This window comes from Amblyraja radiata, chromosome 14, assembly GCF_010909765.2.
Source record: "Amblyraja radiata isolate CabotCenter1 chromosome 14, sAmbRad1.1.pri, whole genome shotgun sequence".
NCBI classification, from domain to species: Eukaryota; Metazoa; Chordata; class Chondrichthyes; order Rajiformes; family Rajidae; genus Amblyraja; species Amblyraja radiata.
The window spans coordinates 19610613-19629367 of NC_045969.1; the positions used below are offsets into that span (position 1 = coordinate 19610613).

At 33.9% G+C, this 18755-nt stretch overlaps 1 protein-coding gene across 8 annotated transcripts in view; it reads left to right on the plus strand.

The window, feature by feature from the left end:
- The window catches only part of LOC116980466 (mucosal pentraxin-like), a 63181-nt gene extending 48775 nt beyond the window's left edge, over positions 1–14406 (plus strand). For 2 of the 8 annotated variants that reach the window (XM_033032721.1, XM_033032720.1), the window contains exon 10: positions 14243–14406. In XM_033032721.1, the coding sequence (XP_032888612.1) occupies positions 14243–14328 (86 nt within the window). In that variant the 3' untranslated portion in view covers positions 14329–14406. The remainder of the gene's footprint in view (positions 1–14242) is intronic. The other 6 variants (XM_033032722.1, XM_033032725.1, XM_033032723.1 and 3 more) reach the window with 3 other exon arrangements.
- Positions 14407–18755: the final 4349 nt, after the last annotated feature.

Genomic DNA, 18755 nt, shown 5'->3' on the forward strand with positions numbered 1-18755 from the left:
GTACTTTTCTTTCATTTCAAGAGTTACAACAGAATTATGGACTGCACTCAAATAATTTCTTCAGATATCTACAAATTAGAGATTATGTTAAATCTAATACACAAGTCTACAGGAATAGGGAATCAGAAATTCTTGATGAATGTCTGAACAAGCATCCTAATACTGAAAAACTAATAGCTTATATTTATAACACCCTACTAAATAACGAGGTACCACCGACCGAACCATATAGATACAAATGGGAAAATGAAATAGGTCATCCTATCACGAAAGATATGTGGGACGAAAGTTTACAACAAATACATCAATGTTCATTAAATGCCAGACACACTTTAATACAATTCAAGGTCTTACATAGACTACACTTCTCTAAAATAAAACTAAATAGAATCTTCCCACAAATCTCTCCTATTTGTGATAAATGTCTACATTTAGAGGCTAATTTAACACATACGTTTGCAAACTGTATAAAACTTAAACATTTCTGGACTGATATTTTTGAAATAACTTCAGAAGTTATTAATACAAAACTGGACCCAGACACAAAATTAATAATACTTGGAATATCAGAACAAAGCTTAACACTCACAACAAACCAAAGAAATTTCCTCAATTACAGTATAATAACCGGAAAAAAATTAATATTAAAATTTTGGAAAGGCCCTACAACCCCCACAATTAAAATGTGGATTACGGAAATGTCGGAGACCCTTTACTTAGAGGACTTAGAAGCACGAGGACCCAGCTGAAACTTGAACTCAGGAATAGATGAAAAACTATACTTTATAACCTACGAACCTATCTCCATTGATGTATTACAGGTAACCCATTCCACCTCCCTTGTTTTTCTGTTGTGTTTTTTTTTGCTTTCTTTTTTATTTGTAACTTTCTACCCTTTCTTTTTCCCTCTTTCTATAAAAAATAAAAACACTAGAAGCAGAAGTAATTGATAATGGAAAATTTTAATAATGTATGACTGATGTATATGAAAAGTTTTTTTACTATAATATGTAACTACATTTTATAATATGTCTACTAATAAATAAATTAAAAAAAAAAAAAAAAAAAGAATATAATTTGTATAATTAAATTATTCCTCCCAAACAGAAAAGGATTGACATGGGGCATAAAACAGTACAGCACAGAAACAGGCCCTTCGGCCCACAATGTCTGTATCGAACATGATTCAAATTAAACAAATGCCTTCTGCCTTCGCATAATATGATATAAATAGAGTTTTTCTCTATAATTTAAAAAATGGTAACAATGGAGTTCACACATTAGGAGCTAATACTAAAATCTTCAATCTGTTTGCAGATGTGGAGTCTACCACCACTCCCAGCGAGAATATTACAGGAAACAATACAGGTAGGTGACAACTGTGATTTAGTACTTGACATGAACATACCTGGGCACAGTCTGTTCTAACATCACACATACAGGCCTCGGTGTGGTATTATTGCTGTATTCCTTGGGAGGATCATTGCTATTTAACATTCACATGAAAGTAGAGTATAAACTGCACAAAAAAACCTATAAAGAAAACCCCATAATACATAGTGGAATACGAATTTGGAAACAAATAAAAAAAGATTTAAAATTGAATAATATACCACTCTGCCTTCCCATTGTAAATAATCCTTTATTCAAATCATACTTTATGGACAAAGGTTTCACACAATGGAAAAATTATGGAATCAAAAATATAGGACATCTTTATGGGAAAGGTACTTTTCTTTCATTTCAAGAGTTACAACAGAATTATGGACTGCACTCAAATAATTTCTTCAGATATCTACAAATTAGAGATTATGTTAAATCTAATACACAAGTCTACAGGAATAGGGAATCAGAAATTCTTGATGAATGTCTGAACAAGCATCCTAATACTGAAAAACTAATAGCTTATATTTATAACACCCTACTAAATAACGAGGTACCACCGACCGAACCATATAGATACAAATGGGAAAATGAAATAGGTCATCCTATCACGAAAGATATGTGGGACGAAAGTTTACAACAAATACATCAATGTTCATTAAATGCCAGACACACTTTAATACAATTCAAGGTCTTACATAGACTACACTTCTCTAAAATAAAACTAAATAGAATCTTCCCACAAATCTCTCCTATTTGTGATAAATGTCTACATTTAGAGGCTAATTTAACACATACGTTTGCAAACTGTATAAAACTTAAACATTTCTGGACTGATATTTTTGAAATAACTTCAGAAGTTATTAATACAAAACTGGACCCAGACACAAAATTAATAATACTTGGAATATCAGAACAAAGCTTAACACTCACAACAAACCAAAGAAATTTCCTCAATTACAGTATAATAACCGGAAAAAAATTAATATTAAAATTTTGGAAAGGCCCTACAACCCCCACAATTAAAATGTGGATTACGGAAATGTCGGAGACCCTTTACTTAGAGGACTTAGAAGCACGAGGACCCAGCTGAAACTTGAACTCAGGAATAGATGAAAAACTATACTTTATAACCTACGAACCTATCTCCATTGATGTATTACAGGTAACCCATTCCACCTCCCTTGTTTTTCTGTTGTGTTTTTTTTTGCTTTCTTTTTTATTTGTAACTTTCTACCCTTTCTTTTTCCCTCTTTCTATAAAAAATAAAAACACTAGAAGCAGAAGTAATTGATAATGGAAAATTTTAATAATGTATGACTGATGTATATGAAAAGTTTTTTTACTATAATATGTAACTACATTTTATAATATGTCTACTAATAAATAAATTAAAAAAAAAAAAAAAAAAAGAATATAATTTGTATAATTAAATTATTCCTCCCAAACAGAAAAGGATTGACATGGGGCATAAAACAGTACAGCACAGAAACAGGCCCTTCGGCCCACAATGTCTGTATCGAACATGATTCAAATTAAACAAATGCCTTCTGCCTTCGCATAATATGATATAAATAGAGTTTTTCTCTATAATTTAAAAAATGGTAACAATGGAGTTCACACATTAGGAGCTAATACTAAAATCTTCAATCTGTTTGCAGATGTGGAGTCTACCACCACTCCCAGCGAGAATATTACAGGAAACAATACAGGTAGGTGACAACTGTGATTTAGTACTTGACATGAACATACCTGGGCACAGTCTGTTCTAACATCACACATACAGGCCTCGGTGTGGTATTATTGCTGTATTCCTTGGGAGGATCATTGCTATTTAACATTCACATGAAAGTAGAGTATAAACTGCACAAAAAAACCTATAAAGAAAACCCCATAATACATAGTGGAATACGAATTTGGAAACAAATAAAAAAAGATTTAAAATTGAATAATATACCACTCTGCCTTCCCATTGTAAATAATCCTTTATTCAAATCATACTTTATGGACAAAGGTTTCACACAATGGAAAAATTATGGAATCAAAAATATAGGACATCTTTATGGGAAAGGTACTTTTCTTTCATTTCAAGAGTTACAACAGAATTATGGACTGCACTCAAATAATTTCTTCAGATATCTACAAATTAGAGATTATGTTAAATCTAATACACAAGTCTACAGGAATAGGGAATCAGAAATTCTTGATGAATGTCTGAACAAGCATCCTAATACTGAAAAACTAATAGCTTATATTTATAACACCCTACTAAATAACGAGGTACCACCGACCGAACCATATAGATACAAATGGGAAAATGAAATAGGTCATCCTATCACGAAAGATATGTGGGACGAAAGTTTACAACAAATACATCAATGTTCATTAAATGCCAGACACACTTTAATACAATTCAAGGTCTTACATAGACTACACTTCTCTAAAATAAAACTAAATAGAATCTTCCCACAAATCTCTCCTATTTGTGATAAATGTCTACATTTAGAGGCTAATTTAACACATACGTTTGCAAACTGTATAAAACTTAAACATTTCTGGACTGATATTTTTGAAATAACTTCAGAAGTTATTAATACAAAACTGGACCCAGACACAAAATTAATAATACTTGGAATATCAGAACAAAGCTTAACACTCACAACAAACCAAAGAAATTTCCTCAATTACAGTATAATAACCGGAAAAAAATTAATATTAAAATTTTGGAAAGGCCCTACAACCCCCACAATTAAAATGTGGATTACGGAAATGTCGGAGACCCTTTACTTAGAGGACTTAGAAGCACGAGGACCCAGCTGAAACTTGAACTCAGGAATAGATGAAAAACTATACTTTATAACCTACGAACCTATCTCCATTGATGTATTACAGGTAACCCATTCCACCTCCCTTGTTTTTCTGTTGTGTTTTTTTTTGCTTTCTTTTTTATTTGTAACTTTCTACCCTTTCTTTTTCCCTCTTTCTATAAAAAATAAAAACACTAGAAGCAGAAGTAATTGATAATGGAAAATTTTAATAATGTATGACTGATGTATATGAAAAGTTTTTTTACTATAATATGTAACTACATTTTATAATATGTCTACTAATAAATAAATTAAAAAAAAAAAAAAAAAAAGAATATAATTTGTATAATTAAATTATTCCTCCCAAACAGAAAAGGATTGACATGGGGCATAAAACAGTACAGCACAGAAACAGGCCCTTCGGCCCACAATGTCTGTATCGAACATGATTCAAATTAAACAAATGCCTTCTGCCTTCGCATAATATGATATAAATAGAGTTTTTCTCTATAATTTAAAAAATGGTAACAATGGAGTTCACACATTAGGAGCTAATACTAAAATCTTCAATCTGTTTGCAGATGTGGAGTCTACCACCACTCCCAGCGAGAATATTACAGGAAACAATACAGGTAGGTGACAACTGTGATTTAGTACTTGACATGAACATACCTGGGCACAGTCTGTTCTAACATCACACATACAGGCCTCGGTGTGGTATTATTGCTGTATTCCTTGGGAGGATCATTGCTATTTAACATTCACATGAAAGTAGAGTATAAACTGCACAAAAAAACCTATAAAGAAAACCCCATAATACATAGTGGAATACGAATTTGGAAACAAATAAAAAAAGATTTAAAATTGAATAATATACCACTCTGCCTTCCCATTGTAAATAATCCTTTATTCGAATCATACTTTATGGACAAAGGTTTCACACAATGGAAAAATTATGGAATCAAAAATATAGGACATCTTTATGGGAAAGGTACTTTTCTTTCATTTCAAGAGTTACAACAGAATTATGGACTGCACTCAAATAATTTCTTCAGATATCTACAAATTAGAGATTATGTTAAATCTAATACACAAGTCTACAGGAATAGGGAATCAGAAATTCTTGATGAATGTCTGAACAAGCATCCTAATACTGAAAAACTAATAGCTTATATTTATAACACCCTACTAAATAACGAGGTACCACCGACCGAACCATATAGATACAAATGGGAAAATGAAATAGGTCATCCTATCACGAAAGATATGTGGGACGAAAGTTTACAACAAATACATCAATGTTCATTAAATGCCAGACACACTTTAATACAATTCAAGGTCTTACATAGACTACACTTCTCTAAAATAAAACTAAATAGAATCTTCCCACAAATCTCTCCTATTTGTGATAAATGTCTACATTTAGAGGCTAATTTAACACATACGTTTGCAAACTGTATAAAACTTAAACATTTCTGGACTGATATTTTTGAAATAACTTCAGAAGTTATTAATACAAAACTGGACCCAGACACAAAATTAATAATACTTGGAATATCAGAACAAAGCTTAACACTCACAACAAACCAAAGAAATTTCCTCAATTACAGTATAATAACCGGAAAAAAATTAATATTAAAATTTTGGAAAGGCCCTACAACCCCCACAATTAAAATGTGGATTACGGAAATGTCGGAGACCCTTTACTTAGAGGACTTAGAAGCACGAGGACCCAGCTGAAACTTGAACTCAGGAATAGATGAAAAACTATACTTTATAACCTACGAACCTATCTCCATTGATGTATTACAGGTAACCCATTCCACCTCCCTTGTTTTTCTGTTGTGTTTTTTTTTGCTTTCTTTTTTATTTGTAACTTTCTACCCTTTCTTTTTCCCTCTTTCTATAAAAAATAAAAACACTAGAAGCAGAAGTAATTGATAATGGAAAATTTTAATAATGTATGACTGATGTATATGAAAAGTTTTTTTACTATAATATGTAACTACATTTTATAATATGTCTACTAATAAATAAATTAAAAAAAAAAAAAAAAAAGAATATAATTTTTATAATTAAATTATTCCTCCCAAACAGAAAAGGATTGACATGGGGCATAAAACAGTACAGCACAGAAACAGGCCCTTCGGCCCACAATGTCTGTATCGAACATGATTCAAATTAAACAAATGCCTTCTGCCTTCGCATAATATGATATAAATAGAGTTTTTCTCTATAATTTAAAAAATGGTAACAATGGAGTTCACACATTAGGAGCTAATACTAAAATCTTCAATCTGTTTGCAGATGTGGAGTCTACCACCACTCCCAGCGAGAATATTACAGGAAACAATACAGGTAGGTGACAACTGTGATTTAGTACTTGACATGAACATACCTGGGCACAGTCTGTTCTAACATCACACATACAGGCCTCGGTGTGGTATTATTGCTGTATTCCTTGGGAGGATCATTGCTATTTAACATTCACATGAAAGTAGAGTATAAACTGCACAAAAAAACCTATAAAGAAAACCCCATAATACATAGTGGAATACGAATTTGGAAACAAATAAAAAAAGATTTAAAATTGAATAATATACCACTCTGCCTTCCCATTGTAAATAATCCTTTATTCAAATCATACTTTATGGACAAAGGTTTCACACAATGGAAAAATTATGGAATCAAAAATATAGGACATCTTTATGGGAAAGGTACTTTTCTTTCATTTCAAGAGTTACAACAGAATTATGGACTGCACTCAAATAATTTCTTCAGATATCTACAAATTAGAGATTATGTTAAATCTAATACACAAGTCTACAGGAATAGGGAATCAGAAATTCTTGATGAATGTCTGAACAAGCATCCTAATACTGAAAAACTAATAGCTTATATTTATAACACCCTACTAAATAACGAGGTACCACCGACCGAACCATATAGATACAAATGGGAAAATGAAATAGGTCATCCTATCACGAAAGATATGTGGGACGAAAGTTTACAACAAATACATCAATGTTCATTAAATGCCAGACACACTTTAATACAATTCAAGGTCTTACATAGACTACACTTCTCTAAAATAAAACTAAATAGAATCTTCCCACAAATCTCTCCTATTTGTGATAAATGTCTACATTTAGAGGCTAATTTAACACATACGTTTGCAAACTGTATAAAACTTAAACATTTCTGGACTGATATTTTTGAAATAACTTCAGAAGTTATTAATACAAAACTGGACCCAGACACAAAATTAATAATACTTGGAATATCAGAACAAAGCTTAACACTCACAACAAACCAAAGAAATTTCCTCAATTACAGTATAATAACCGGAAAAAAATTAATATTAAAATTTTGGAAAGGCCCTACAACCCCCACAATTAAAATGTGGATTACGGAAATGTCGGAGACCCTTTACTTAGAGGACTTAGAAGCACGAGGACCCAGCTGAAACTTGAACTCAGGAATAGATGAAAAACTATACTTTATAACCTACGAACCTATCTCCATTGATGTATTACAGGTAACCCATTCCACCTCCCTTGTTTTTCTGTTGTGTTTTTTTTTTGCTTTCTTTTTTATTTGTAACTTTCTACCCTTTCTTTTTCCCTCTTTCTATAAAAAATAAAAACACTAGAAGCAGAAGTAATTGATAATGGAAAATTTTAATAATGTATGACTGATGTATATGAAAAGTTTTTTTACTATAATATGTAACTACATTTTATAATATGTCTACTAATAAATAAATTAAAAAAAAAAAAAAAAAAAGAATATAATTTGTATAATTAAATTATTCCTCCCAAACAGAAAAGGATTGACATGGGGCATAAAACAGTACAGCACAGAAACAGGCCCTTCGGCCCACAATGTCTGTATCGAACATGATTCAAATTAAACAAATGCCTTCTGCCTTCGCATAATATGATATAAATAGAGTTTTTCTCTATAATTTAAAAAATGGTAACAATGGAGTTCACACATTAGGAGCTAATACTAAAATCTTCAATCTGTTTGCAGATGTGGAGTCTACCACCACTCCCAGCGAGAATATTACAGGAAACAATACAGGTAGGTGACAACTGTGATTTAGTACTTGACATGAACATACCTGGGCACAGTCTGTTCTAACATCACACATACAGGCCTCGGTGTGGTATTATTGCTGTATTCCTTGGGAGGATCATTGCTATTTAACATTCACATGAAAGTAGAGTATAAACTGCACAAAAAAACCTATAAAGAAAACCCCATAATACATAGTGGAATACGAATTTGGAAACAAATAAAAAAGATTTAAAATTGAATAATATACCACTCTGCCTTCCCATTGTAAATAATCCTTTATTCAAATCATACTTTATGGACAAAGGTTTCACACAATGGAAAAATTATGGAATCAAAATATAGGACATCTTTATGGGAAAGGTACTTTTCTTTCATTTCAAGAGTTACAACAGAATTATGGACTGCACTCAAATAATTTCTTCAGATATCTACAAATTAGAGATTATGTTAAATCTAATACACAAGTCTACAGGAATAGGGAATCAGAAATTCTTGATGAATGTCTGAACAAGCATCCTAATACTGAAAAACTAATAGCTTATATTTATAACCCCCTACTAAATAACGAGGTACCACCGACCGAACCATATAGATACAAATGGGAAAATGAAATAGGTCATCCTATCACGAAAGATATGTGGGACGAAAGTTTACAACAAATACATCAATGTTCATTAAATGCCAGACACACTTTAATACAATTCAAGGTCTTACATAGACTACACTTCTCTAAAATAAAACTAAATAGAATCTTCCCACAAATCTCTCCTATTTGTGATAAATGTCTACATTTAGAGGCTAATTTAACACATACGTTTGCAAACTGTATAAAACTTAAACATTTCTGGACTGATATTTTTGAAATAACTTCAGAAGTTATTAATACAAAACTGGACCCAGACACAAAATTAATAATACTTGGAATATCAGAACAAAGCTTAACACTCACAACAAACCAAAGAAATTTCCTCAATTACAGTATAATAACCGGAAAAAAATTAATATTAAAATTTTGGAAAGGCCCTACAACCCCCACAATTAAAATGTGGATTACGGAAATGTCGGAGACCCTTTACTTAGAGGACTTAGAAGCACGAGGACCCAGCTGAAACTGAACTCAGGAATAGATGAAAAACTATACTTTATAACCTACGAACCTATCTCCATTGATGTATTACAGGTAACCCATTCCACCTCCCTTGTTTTTCTGTTGTGTTTTTTTTTGCTTTCTTTTTTATTTGTAACTTTCTACCCTTTCTTTTTCCCTCTTTCTATAAAAAATAAAAACACTAGAAGCAGAAGTAATTGATAATGGAAAATTTTAATAATGTATGACTGATGTATATGAAAAGTTTTTTTACTATAATATGTAACTACATTTTATAATATGTCTACTAATAAATAAATAAAAAAAAAAAAAAAAAAAGAATATAATTTGTATAATTAAATTATTCCTCCCAAACAGAAAAGGATTGACATGGGGCATAAAACAGTACAGCACAGAAACAGGCCCTTCGGCCCACAATGTCTGTATCGAACATGATTCAAATTAAACAAATGCCTTCTGCCTTCGCATAATATGATATAAATAGAGTTTTTCTCTATAATTTAAAAAATGGTAACAATGGAGTTCACACATTAGGAGCTAATACTAAAATCTTCAATCTGTTTGCAGATGTGGAGTCTACCACCACTCCCAGCGAGAATATTACAGGAAACAATACAGGTAGGTGACAACTGTGATTTAGTACTTGACATGAACATACCTGGGCACAGTCTGTTCTAACATCACACATACAGGCCTCGGTGTGGTATTATTGCTGTATTCCTTGGGAGGATCATTGCTATTTAACATTCACATGAAAGTAGAGTATAAACTGCACAAAAAAACCTATAAAGAAAACCCCATAATACATAGTGGAATACGAATTTGGAAACAAATAAAAAAAGATTTAAAATTGAATAATATACCACTCTGCCTTCCCATTGTAAATAATCCTTTATTCAAATCATACTTTATGGACAAAGGTTTCACACAATGGAAAAATTATGGAATCAAAAATATAGGACATCTTTATGGGAAAGGTACTTTTCTTTCATTTCAAGAGTTACAACAGAATTATGGACTGCACTCAAATAATTTCTTCAGATATCTACAAATTAGAGATTATGTTAAATCTAATACACAAGTCTACAGGAATAGGGAATCAGAAATTCTTGATGAATGTCTGAACAAGCATCCTAATACTGAAAAACTAATAGCTTATATTTATAACACCCTACTAAATAACGAGGTACCACCGACCGAACCATATAGATACAAATGGGAAAATGAAATAGGTCATCCTATCACGAAAGATATGTGGGACGAAAGTTTACAACAAATACATCAATGTTCATTAAATGCCAGACACACTTTAATACAATTCAAGGTCTTACATAGACTACACTTCTCTAAAATAAAACTAAATAGAATCTTCCCACAAATCTCTCCTATTTGTGATAAATGTCTACATTTAGAGGCTAATTTAACACATACGTTTGCAAACTGTATAAAACTTAAACATTTCTGGACTGATATTTTTGAAATAACTTCAGAAGTTATTAATACAAAACTGGACCCAGACACAAAATTAATAATACTTGGAATATCAGAACAAAGCTTAACACTCACAACAAACCAAAGAAATTTCCTCAATTAAAGTATAATAACCGGAAAAAAATTAATATTAAAATTTTGGAAAGGCCCTACAACCCCCACAATTAAAATGTGGATTACGGAAATGTCGGAGACCCTTTACTTAGAGGACTTAGAAGCACGAGGACCCAGCTGAAACTTGAACTCAGGAATAGATGAAAAACTATACTTTATAACCTACGAACCTATCTCCATTGATGTATTACAGGTAACCCATTCCACCTCCCTTGTTTTTCTGTTGTGTTTTTTTTTGCTTTCTTTTTTATTTGTAACTTTCTACCCTTTCTTTTTCCCTCTTTCTATAAAAAATAAAAACACTAGAAGCAGAAGTAATTGATAATGGAAAATTTTAATAATGTATGACTGATGTATATGAAAAGTTTTTTTACTATAATATGTAACTACATTTTATAATATGTCTACTAATAAATAAATAAAAAAAAAAAAAAAAAAAAGAATATAATTTGTATAATTAAATTATTCCTCCCAAACAGAAAAGGATTGACATGGGGCATAAAACAGTACAGCACAGAAACAGGCCCTTCGGCCCACAATGTCTGTATCGAACATGATTCAAATTAAACAAATGCCTTCTGCCTTCGCATAATATGATATAAATAGAGTTTTTCTCTATAATTTAAAAAATGGTAACAATGGAGTTCACACATTAGGAGCTAATACTAAAATCTTCAATCTGTTTGCAGATGTGGAGTCTACAACCACTCCCAGCGAGAATATTACAGGAAACAATACAGGTAGGTGACAACTGTGATTTAGTACTTGACATGAACATACCTGGGCACAGTCTGTTCTAACATCACACATACAGGCCTCGGTGTGGTATTATTGCTGTATTCCTTGGGAGGATCATTGCTATTTAACATTCACATGAAAGTAGAGTATAAACTGCACAAAAAAACCTATAAAGAAAACCCCATAATACATAGTGGAATACGAATTTGGAAACAAATAAAAAAAGATTTAAAATTGAATAATATACCACTCTGCCTTCCCATTGTAAATAATCCTTTATTCAAATCATACTTTATGGACAAAGGTTTCACACAATGGAAAAATTATGGAATCAAAAATATAGGACATCTTTATGGGAAAGGTACTTTTCTTTCATTTCAAGAGTTACAACAGAATTATGGACTGCACTCAAATAATTTCTTCAGATATCTACAAATTAGAGATTATGTTAAATCTAATACACAAGTCTACAGGAATAGGGAATCAGAAATTCTTGATGAATGTCTGAACAAGCATCCTAATACTGAAAAACTAATAGCTTATATTTATAACACCCTACTAAATAACGAGGTACCACCGACCGAACCATATAGATACAAATGGGAAAATGAAATAGGTCATCCTATCACGAAAGATATGTGGGACGAAAGTTTACAACAAATACATCAATGTTCATTAAATGCCAGACACACTTTAATACAATTCAAGGTCTTACATAGACTACACTTCTCTAAAATAAAACTAAATAGAATCTTCCCACAAATCTCTCCTATTTGTGATAAATGTCTACATTTAGAGGCTAATTTAACACATACGTTTGCAAACTGTATAAAACTTAAACATTTCTGGACTGATATTTTTGAAATAACTTCAGAAGTTATTAATACAAAACTGGACCCAGACACAAAATTAATAATACTTGGAATATCAGAACAAAGCTTAACACTCACAACAAACCAAAGAAATTTCCTCAATTACAGTATAATAACCGGAAAAAAATTAATATTAAAATTTTGGAAAGGCCCTACAACCCCCACAATTAAAATGTGGATTACGGAAATGTCGGAGACCCTTTACTTAGAGGACTTAGAAGCACGAGGACCCAGCTGAAACTTGAACTCAGGAATAGATGAAAAACTATACTTTATAACCTACGAACCTATCTCCATTGATGTATTACAGGTAACCCATTCCACCTCCCTTGTTTTTCTGTTGTGTTTTTTTTTGCTTTCTTTTTTATTTGTAACTTTCTACCCTTTCTTTTTCCCTCTTTCTATAAAAAATAAAAACACTAGAAGCAGAAGTAATTGATAATGGAAAATTTTAATAATGTATGACTGATGTATATGAAAAGTTTTTTTACTATAATATGTAACTACATTTTATAATATGTCTACTAATAAATAAATTAAAAAAAAAAAAAAAAAAAGAATATAATTTGTATAATTAAATTATTCCTCCCAAACAGAAAAGGATTGACATGGGGCATAAAACAGTACAGCACAGAAACAGGCCCTTCGGCCCACAATGTCTGTATCGAACATGATTCAAATTAAACAAATGCCTTCTGCCTTCGCATAATATGATATAAATAGAGTTTTTCTCTATAATTTAAAAATGGTAACAATGGAGTTCACACATTAGGAGCTAATACTAAAATCTTCAATCTGTTTGCAGATGTGGAGTCTACCACCACTCCCAGCGAGAATATTACAGGAAACAATACAGGTAGGTGACAACTGTGATTTAGTACTTGACATGAACATACCTGGGCACAGTCTGTTCTAACATCACACATACAGGCCTCGGTGTGGTATTATTGCTGTATTCCTTGGGAGGATCATTGCTATTTAACATTCACATGAAAGTACAGTAAATTAATGTCAGAAAAGAGTGACACTACATGTTATTTCTTGAGCAGAAAATGTTTCTTGGTATACGTAGACTGTGTACAAATTAGGAGATACAAGAAAATGTAAATGCTGGAATCTTGAACACAAAAATAAAGTGCTGGAGTACACTCATCTCCTAATTTCCGAGTCCTAATTTCCCTTTCATTCCTTTTCATATTGTTACCATCTACACTGAGGGTAATATGTACCATGGCTGGTACAACGGTGCAATCAATATGCTGGGGGCATCTTCTGTCAGCTGATTTGTGTGATGGGGTGGGGGCTACATCCACCACTCTACAGTTTCTTACGGTCTTGGGAAGAGTATTTGCCAAACAAAACTGTGATGCATTCAGATAGGATGCTTCCTATGTTGCATCTACAGAAATTGCAAAGAGGTGTTGGGGACAAGCCACATTTCTTTAGTCTTCTGAGGAAGTAGAGGCATTGGTGTGCTTTCTTGACTAAGGCATCGTTGTGTGTTTTTGGATGGAGTGTGGCCTGTTTCCATTCAACCCAATTTGCAATACAACCCTTGTTGACTTGTGACACAACCTGACTTTACAAAGACATTTCTGAAACCAAGCATAGCAACATTGATCTCATACCTTCCACTATCTTTACAGATAACCAAACTCTGAGCATGATGACAGTTCCACCAAATTCAAAAGGTACTGAAAATGTGATCTTTAAAAACTTTGAGAAGTATTGAACACCTGGTAGCAAAATTAAGTATTTCAGATCCTTTGGAAATTGTTCACATGGTTTATTGGAAAAATGGTATCGGGCAGAATAAGCATGTATTCTTATTCTGGCTAATAGTACTAAGGAAATATTTAATTCCACCCCATCCTTTTCCCTCAGTGCTGCAGTCGCCTTCTTTATAAACTTATAGTCAACTTACTTTTGAATGCCAATATTAAGTCCACTTCAACACCCATATGCCTTAAGGACCTGTCCCACTTGGGCGTCATTTGTGCGACATCATTTACGCATCACGATGCACGACGCGTACGTCGTGCCTCGCACGTGATGCTTGCATGGTGCGCATTACGCGCGCATGGTGCGTGGTGACGTTGGCAGTGATGTGCGGTCGCGCGCAGTGCCCCAGGATTTTGGGATGTACAAAATCTTTGCGCTCCATCTGCGTGACGTGGAAATGATGCCCGTGGGACAGGCCCTTTATTCTACACCACAGTAATGTCCTATTTCAAAGTAATTTAATGTCATAGAGTCGTACTGCACAAAAACACACCTTTTGGCCCACCATACATACCTGTGCTTGCCATCAAATACCTATCAGAACTATTTCCAGGTTTTTCCAGCTTTATTTTGTTATATTGTGAATACTTTAACCTATACTTTTTGTTACCCTCTCTCATGCCAATGCAGTGTTTCTTTACTCTAAACCATGCAGAGATTTAAGTGTTTTGTTGAATCTTATCTTTCTCTGCTCTAAGAAGATCTTATTCTCTCACCATAATGATAGATTCTCCTTCTTTATGCTGTGGAAATAAATCATTGCACCCTCCACGAACCAATTGTAAAATCTGTTGTTCCAGAAGTATACAAATTACACCAGCTGCGGCCTACCAAGTGACTTTTAATACAATTATGAACATTTTACCAAGCAGTCATGGAATCTTTTAATCCACTTAAGAGTGGGAATACCATTCTATAATTATATTGTGATTGTTTTATAGGCATTGTCTGTTTTGTAATTTAACCAATCCACATGGGTAAATTACTTAAAGTTAGTCCATATGTTACTAGAAGTACGCCCACAGTTGTTTCTGGGGATTTCATACATTGTGCACACATTAAGCCAGGTGCTGCACCATCTGAGGGCGGGTGTAGGTTCTGTACTGGGCATTAAAAAGATCAGTAAATGGCTACTAATCTCAATGCCTGATTGATAAGACCGACTGCGATTTTCAACTCCATATGGCTTTACAATCAGTGGCCACCTGCCCTTGGACCACGATGTTGGCCTGAAGGCACTTTGTCCAGCTCCAGGTTCACTAATGTGGCCCAGTGCATCCTCATGCAATGCAGCCCCCCCTCCCCCCCCCCCCCCCATCCCCCATCCCAATTACTGCCTGCAGGAGTGGCTATGATTCTCAATGATACTCCTTCCCCAGGTACTTTGAACTTTTTGTAAATGGTGCCAAAATATGGCAAATCGTGCATGTGTGATCTATGCAAAAAGAATTTCACTGTGCTGTGCACTCGTGACAATAGAGAACCATTCAACCATTCTACCACATGGACTGTCAAAGCCACCACTAAAATTGAATGTTTACAAGTAAACTGATCCCTTCCAAAATTATATGCTTTCAAAGTAAAACATAGCCAACCACTCACACACCTTTTAAAGGAATTAAATATATTTAAACTAATTCAAGTGAATCAAAGGGGGTGGGAGATTGCAACCTTCACATGGTCCGCCATGTTTCGACTAATGCAATCAACTCGATGTGCACAAACGGAAGATCAAATAGAACTAGTTGTCCAACAACGTTAGGCTGTGCACGCCACATGAAAGAAGAAGAAGTGAATCAAACATAAAAAGTCTGCCAGCCAGAGTGGGAACCAGGATATCTGCAGAGGTTTGTGATATGCTTTATGTTTCCAAATCCTCTCTGGTTCTTTTCACATATGCTTCTATCAGCTACCCCAAAATAGCCAGGAGTGAAAGAAGGTATGGCAGCTCATAGTTTGAACTGAACTCTTTCCTACCCTTACAGGGCCCAGCTCTAGAAATGTGAAAGTAACTCAACCAGGTAACGGTCACAAGGATGTTCCATCCTACACATTCTTCCTTCAAGATATTTCCCAATACTTTGAAAATGCTGGGAATATTGATGAAATTGAGTCATTACAATCCTTAAGCCAAAGATACTGTCCAAAGAATAAAATAATAAATTCCAAATTGTAACTGCTATTGAAGAACCTCCTTTACAAGGAGGTCAATTCACTCTTGGGATGAATATTGACGGCCTTATCCAGTAATGTATCTTGTGTGCAGCTAATCACTATTCGTATTAAATTTGATAATTCTGTGACTTACCTTTGATTAGATATGTCACAGCCTCTGCCCATCTATACTATCAGAACTATTTTAAAATGTGGACATTTTGTTAAATCTAATTTTAAACTCACTGTTTTCTGCTATGGGTGGGCCTCACCTATTTCTTGCACTGCTTGACAAACAACTGAGGAATATAATTAATGATTATATGGAAAGGCAGAGGCTGATCAGGCATAGTCAACATGGATTTGTCGAGGATAGACCAATCTGTTTGAATTCTATGGTGAATAGAATTGCATAGAGTTCAATAAGGTCATTGACAAGGTTCCACGTGGGAGGTTGGTCCAGCAGGTTAGTGCCCATGGGATCCAAGGCAGTTGGCAAATAGGATATAAAATTGAATTTGCTATTGGAGATGGAGGGTGATAGCAGAGGGATTTTTTGTGATTGAATGGCTGTGACGAGGATCAGTGCTGGACCCCTTGCTGTTTGTAAGATACATGAACGTTCTGGATGTGGATGCCGGAGGCATAATCTGTAAATTTACACATGCCACAGCTGGAGGTGCTGATGGACTGGTCTTGGGCTACAGGGTGATATCATTTTGTTGGCGAAATACACTGAGAAATGGCACGGAATCTATTCCCAATCAATATGAGGTGATACTTTTTGAGTACTGATGAGACTAGAGCATACACCATGAATGGTAATGTCCAAAGGAGTATTGAAGAACAGAGGAACCTTGTAATGCAGGCCCAAAGATCCTTGAAGATAATGTGGTCAAGGAACTTGATATGTTGGCCTTTATTAGTCAGGGCTTTGAATAGGAATAGGGAGGTTATGCTTCCATTTTTAAAAATGCTTGTCAAATCCCAGTTGGAATATTGCATGAAGTTCAGATATCTACACGATAGGAAGGATGTCTTGGTCTGAAGAAGGTGCAGCATATATACACCAGGATGGGATGGAGTTTCATTTGTGAGGAGAGACTGGAATGACCAGGTTTGTTGTTCCTGGAGTGGAGAATGTTAAGAGGGAAATTAAGAGGGTATATATAGGGGAGATTGCAGGAAATGTTTCCCCAAATCGGAGGTGAATAAAACAAGGGACATAGATTTAAAGTAAGTGAAAATAGATTTAGAGAGAATCTGGGGAGGGCATTCTTTACCCAGAGTGTAACGGGTAACAGGTGCAAACAGAGTGTAACAGGTAATGTTATGAATTTGTTGCAGAAATTGTGCTGTGAAGAAATATAATGACATCTGAAATAACTTATTTTTATCTGTGTAGAAGTTTTGGCTTTGCAGGTGAGGGCAGCTTTGATTGGTATTAACCCTTCCTTTTCCCAGGGGATTATATTCTCATGTCTCATCTCATGTCTGCAGAAAATCATTCTTTGTAGCATTCTGTTAAATTGTTAAATGCCACTACAAGGCCTTCATCTTCGTTCAAAGAGTGTTTCCCTTGATTGTATGTACATGTGACAGCTGAGATACAATCAAATAAAATGTAACATGAATGTTTCAAATATTGTATCACATTCCCGCAGTCTTTCTCTCAGAAACATCTTATCACTGACGATGAAAATTTGAACTTATTCAGATGCACAAAATAATAGGATCGTTAGTCCAGTTGGCAGGTGGAGGGTGTTGTTCGGGAGATGAGAAACAACATTTCACTGCTGGTGGAAGGTTGGAAGAAGCGAGTTGATTTTCTGAGCACAGTACAACGAGATTTTGTGTCTGGTTGCAAGGAGAGGGAGTTGTGGGAAAATGGAATGGATTGGTGCTGGGAACTAAGCAAGCTTGATTAGTGTTAAAATATAATGATGTTTCCTTGGGAAGTGAATGAAAAACAAAGATGAATTTAAAACATAAAAAAACCCTGCAAATGTTGTTATGATAACTACTATTTCTATTCAGCTAGACAATGGATCAACTTAATATCATGAAATGTTGTAAGGACTTGTCAATATTTATTCAGCACTTACGAAAAAATTATTTTCGTCCAATACTACACGGGTGCCATATTCTGCAGACAGGTTGCAAAGGAATATCTCACATCTGACATGACAGTTTGTCTCATTAGAAACATTCCACTACCATTAC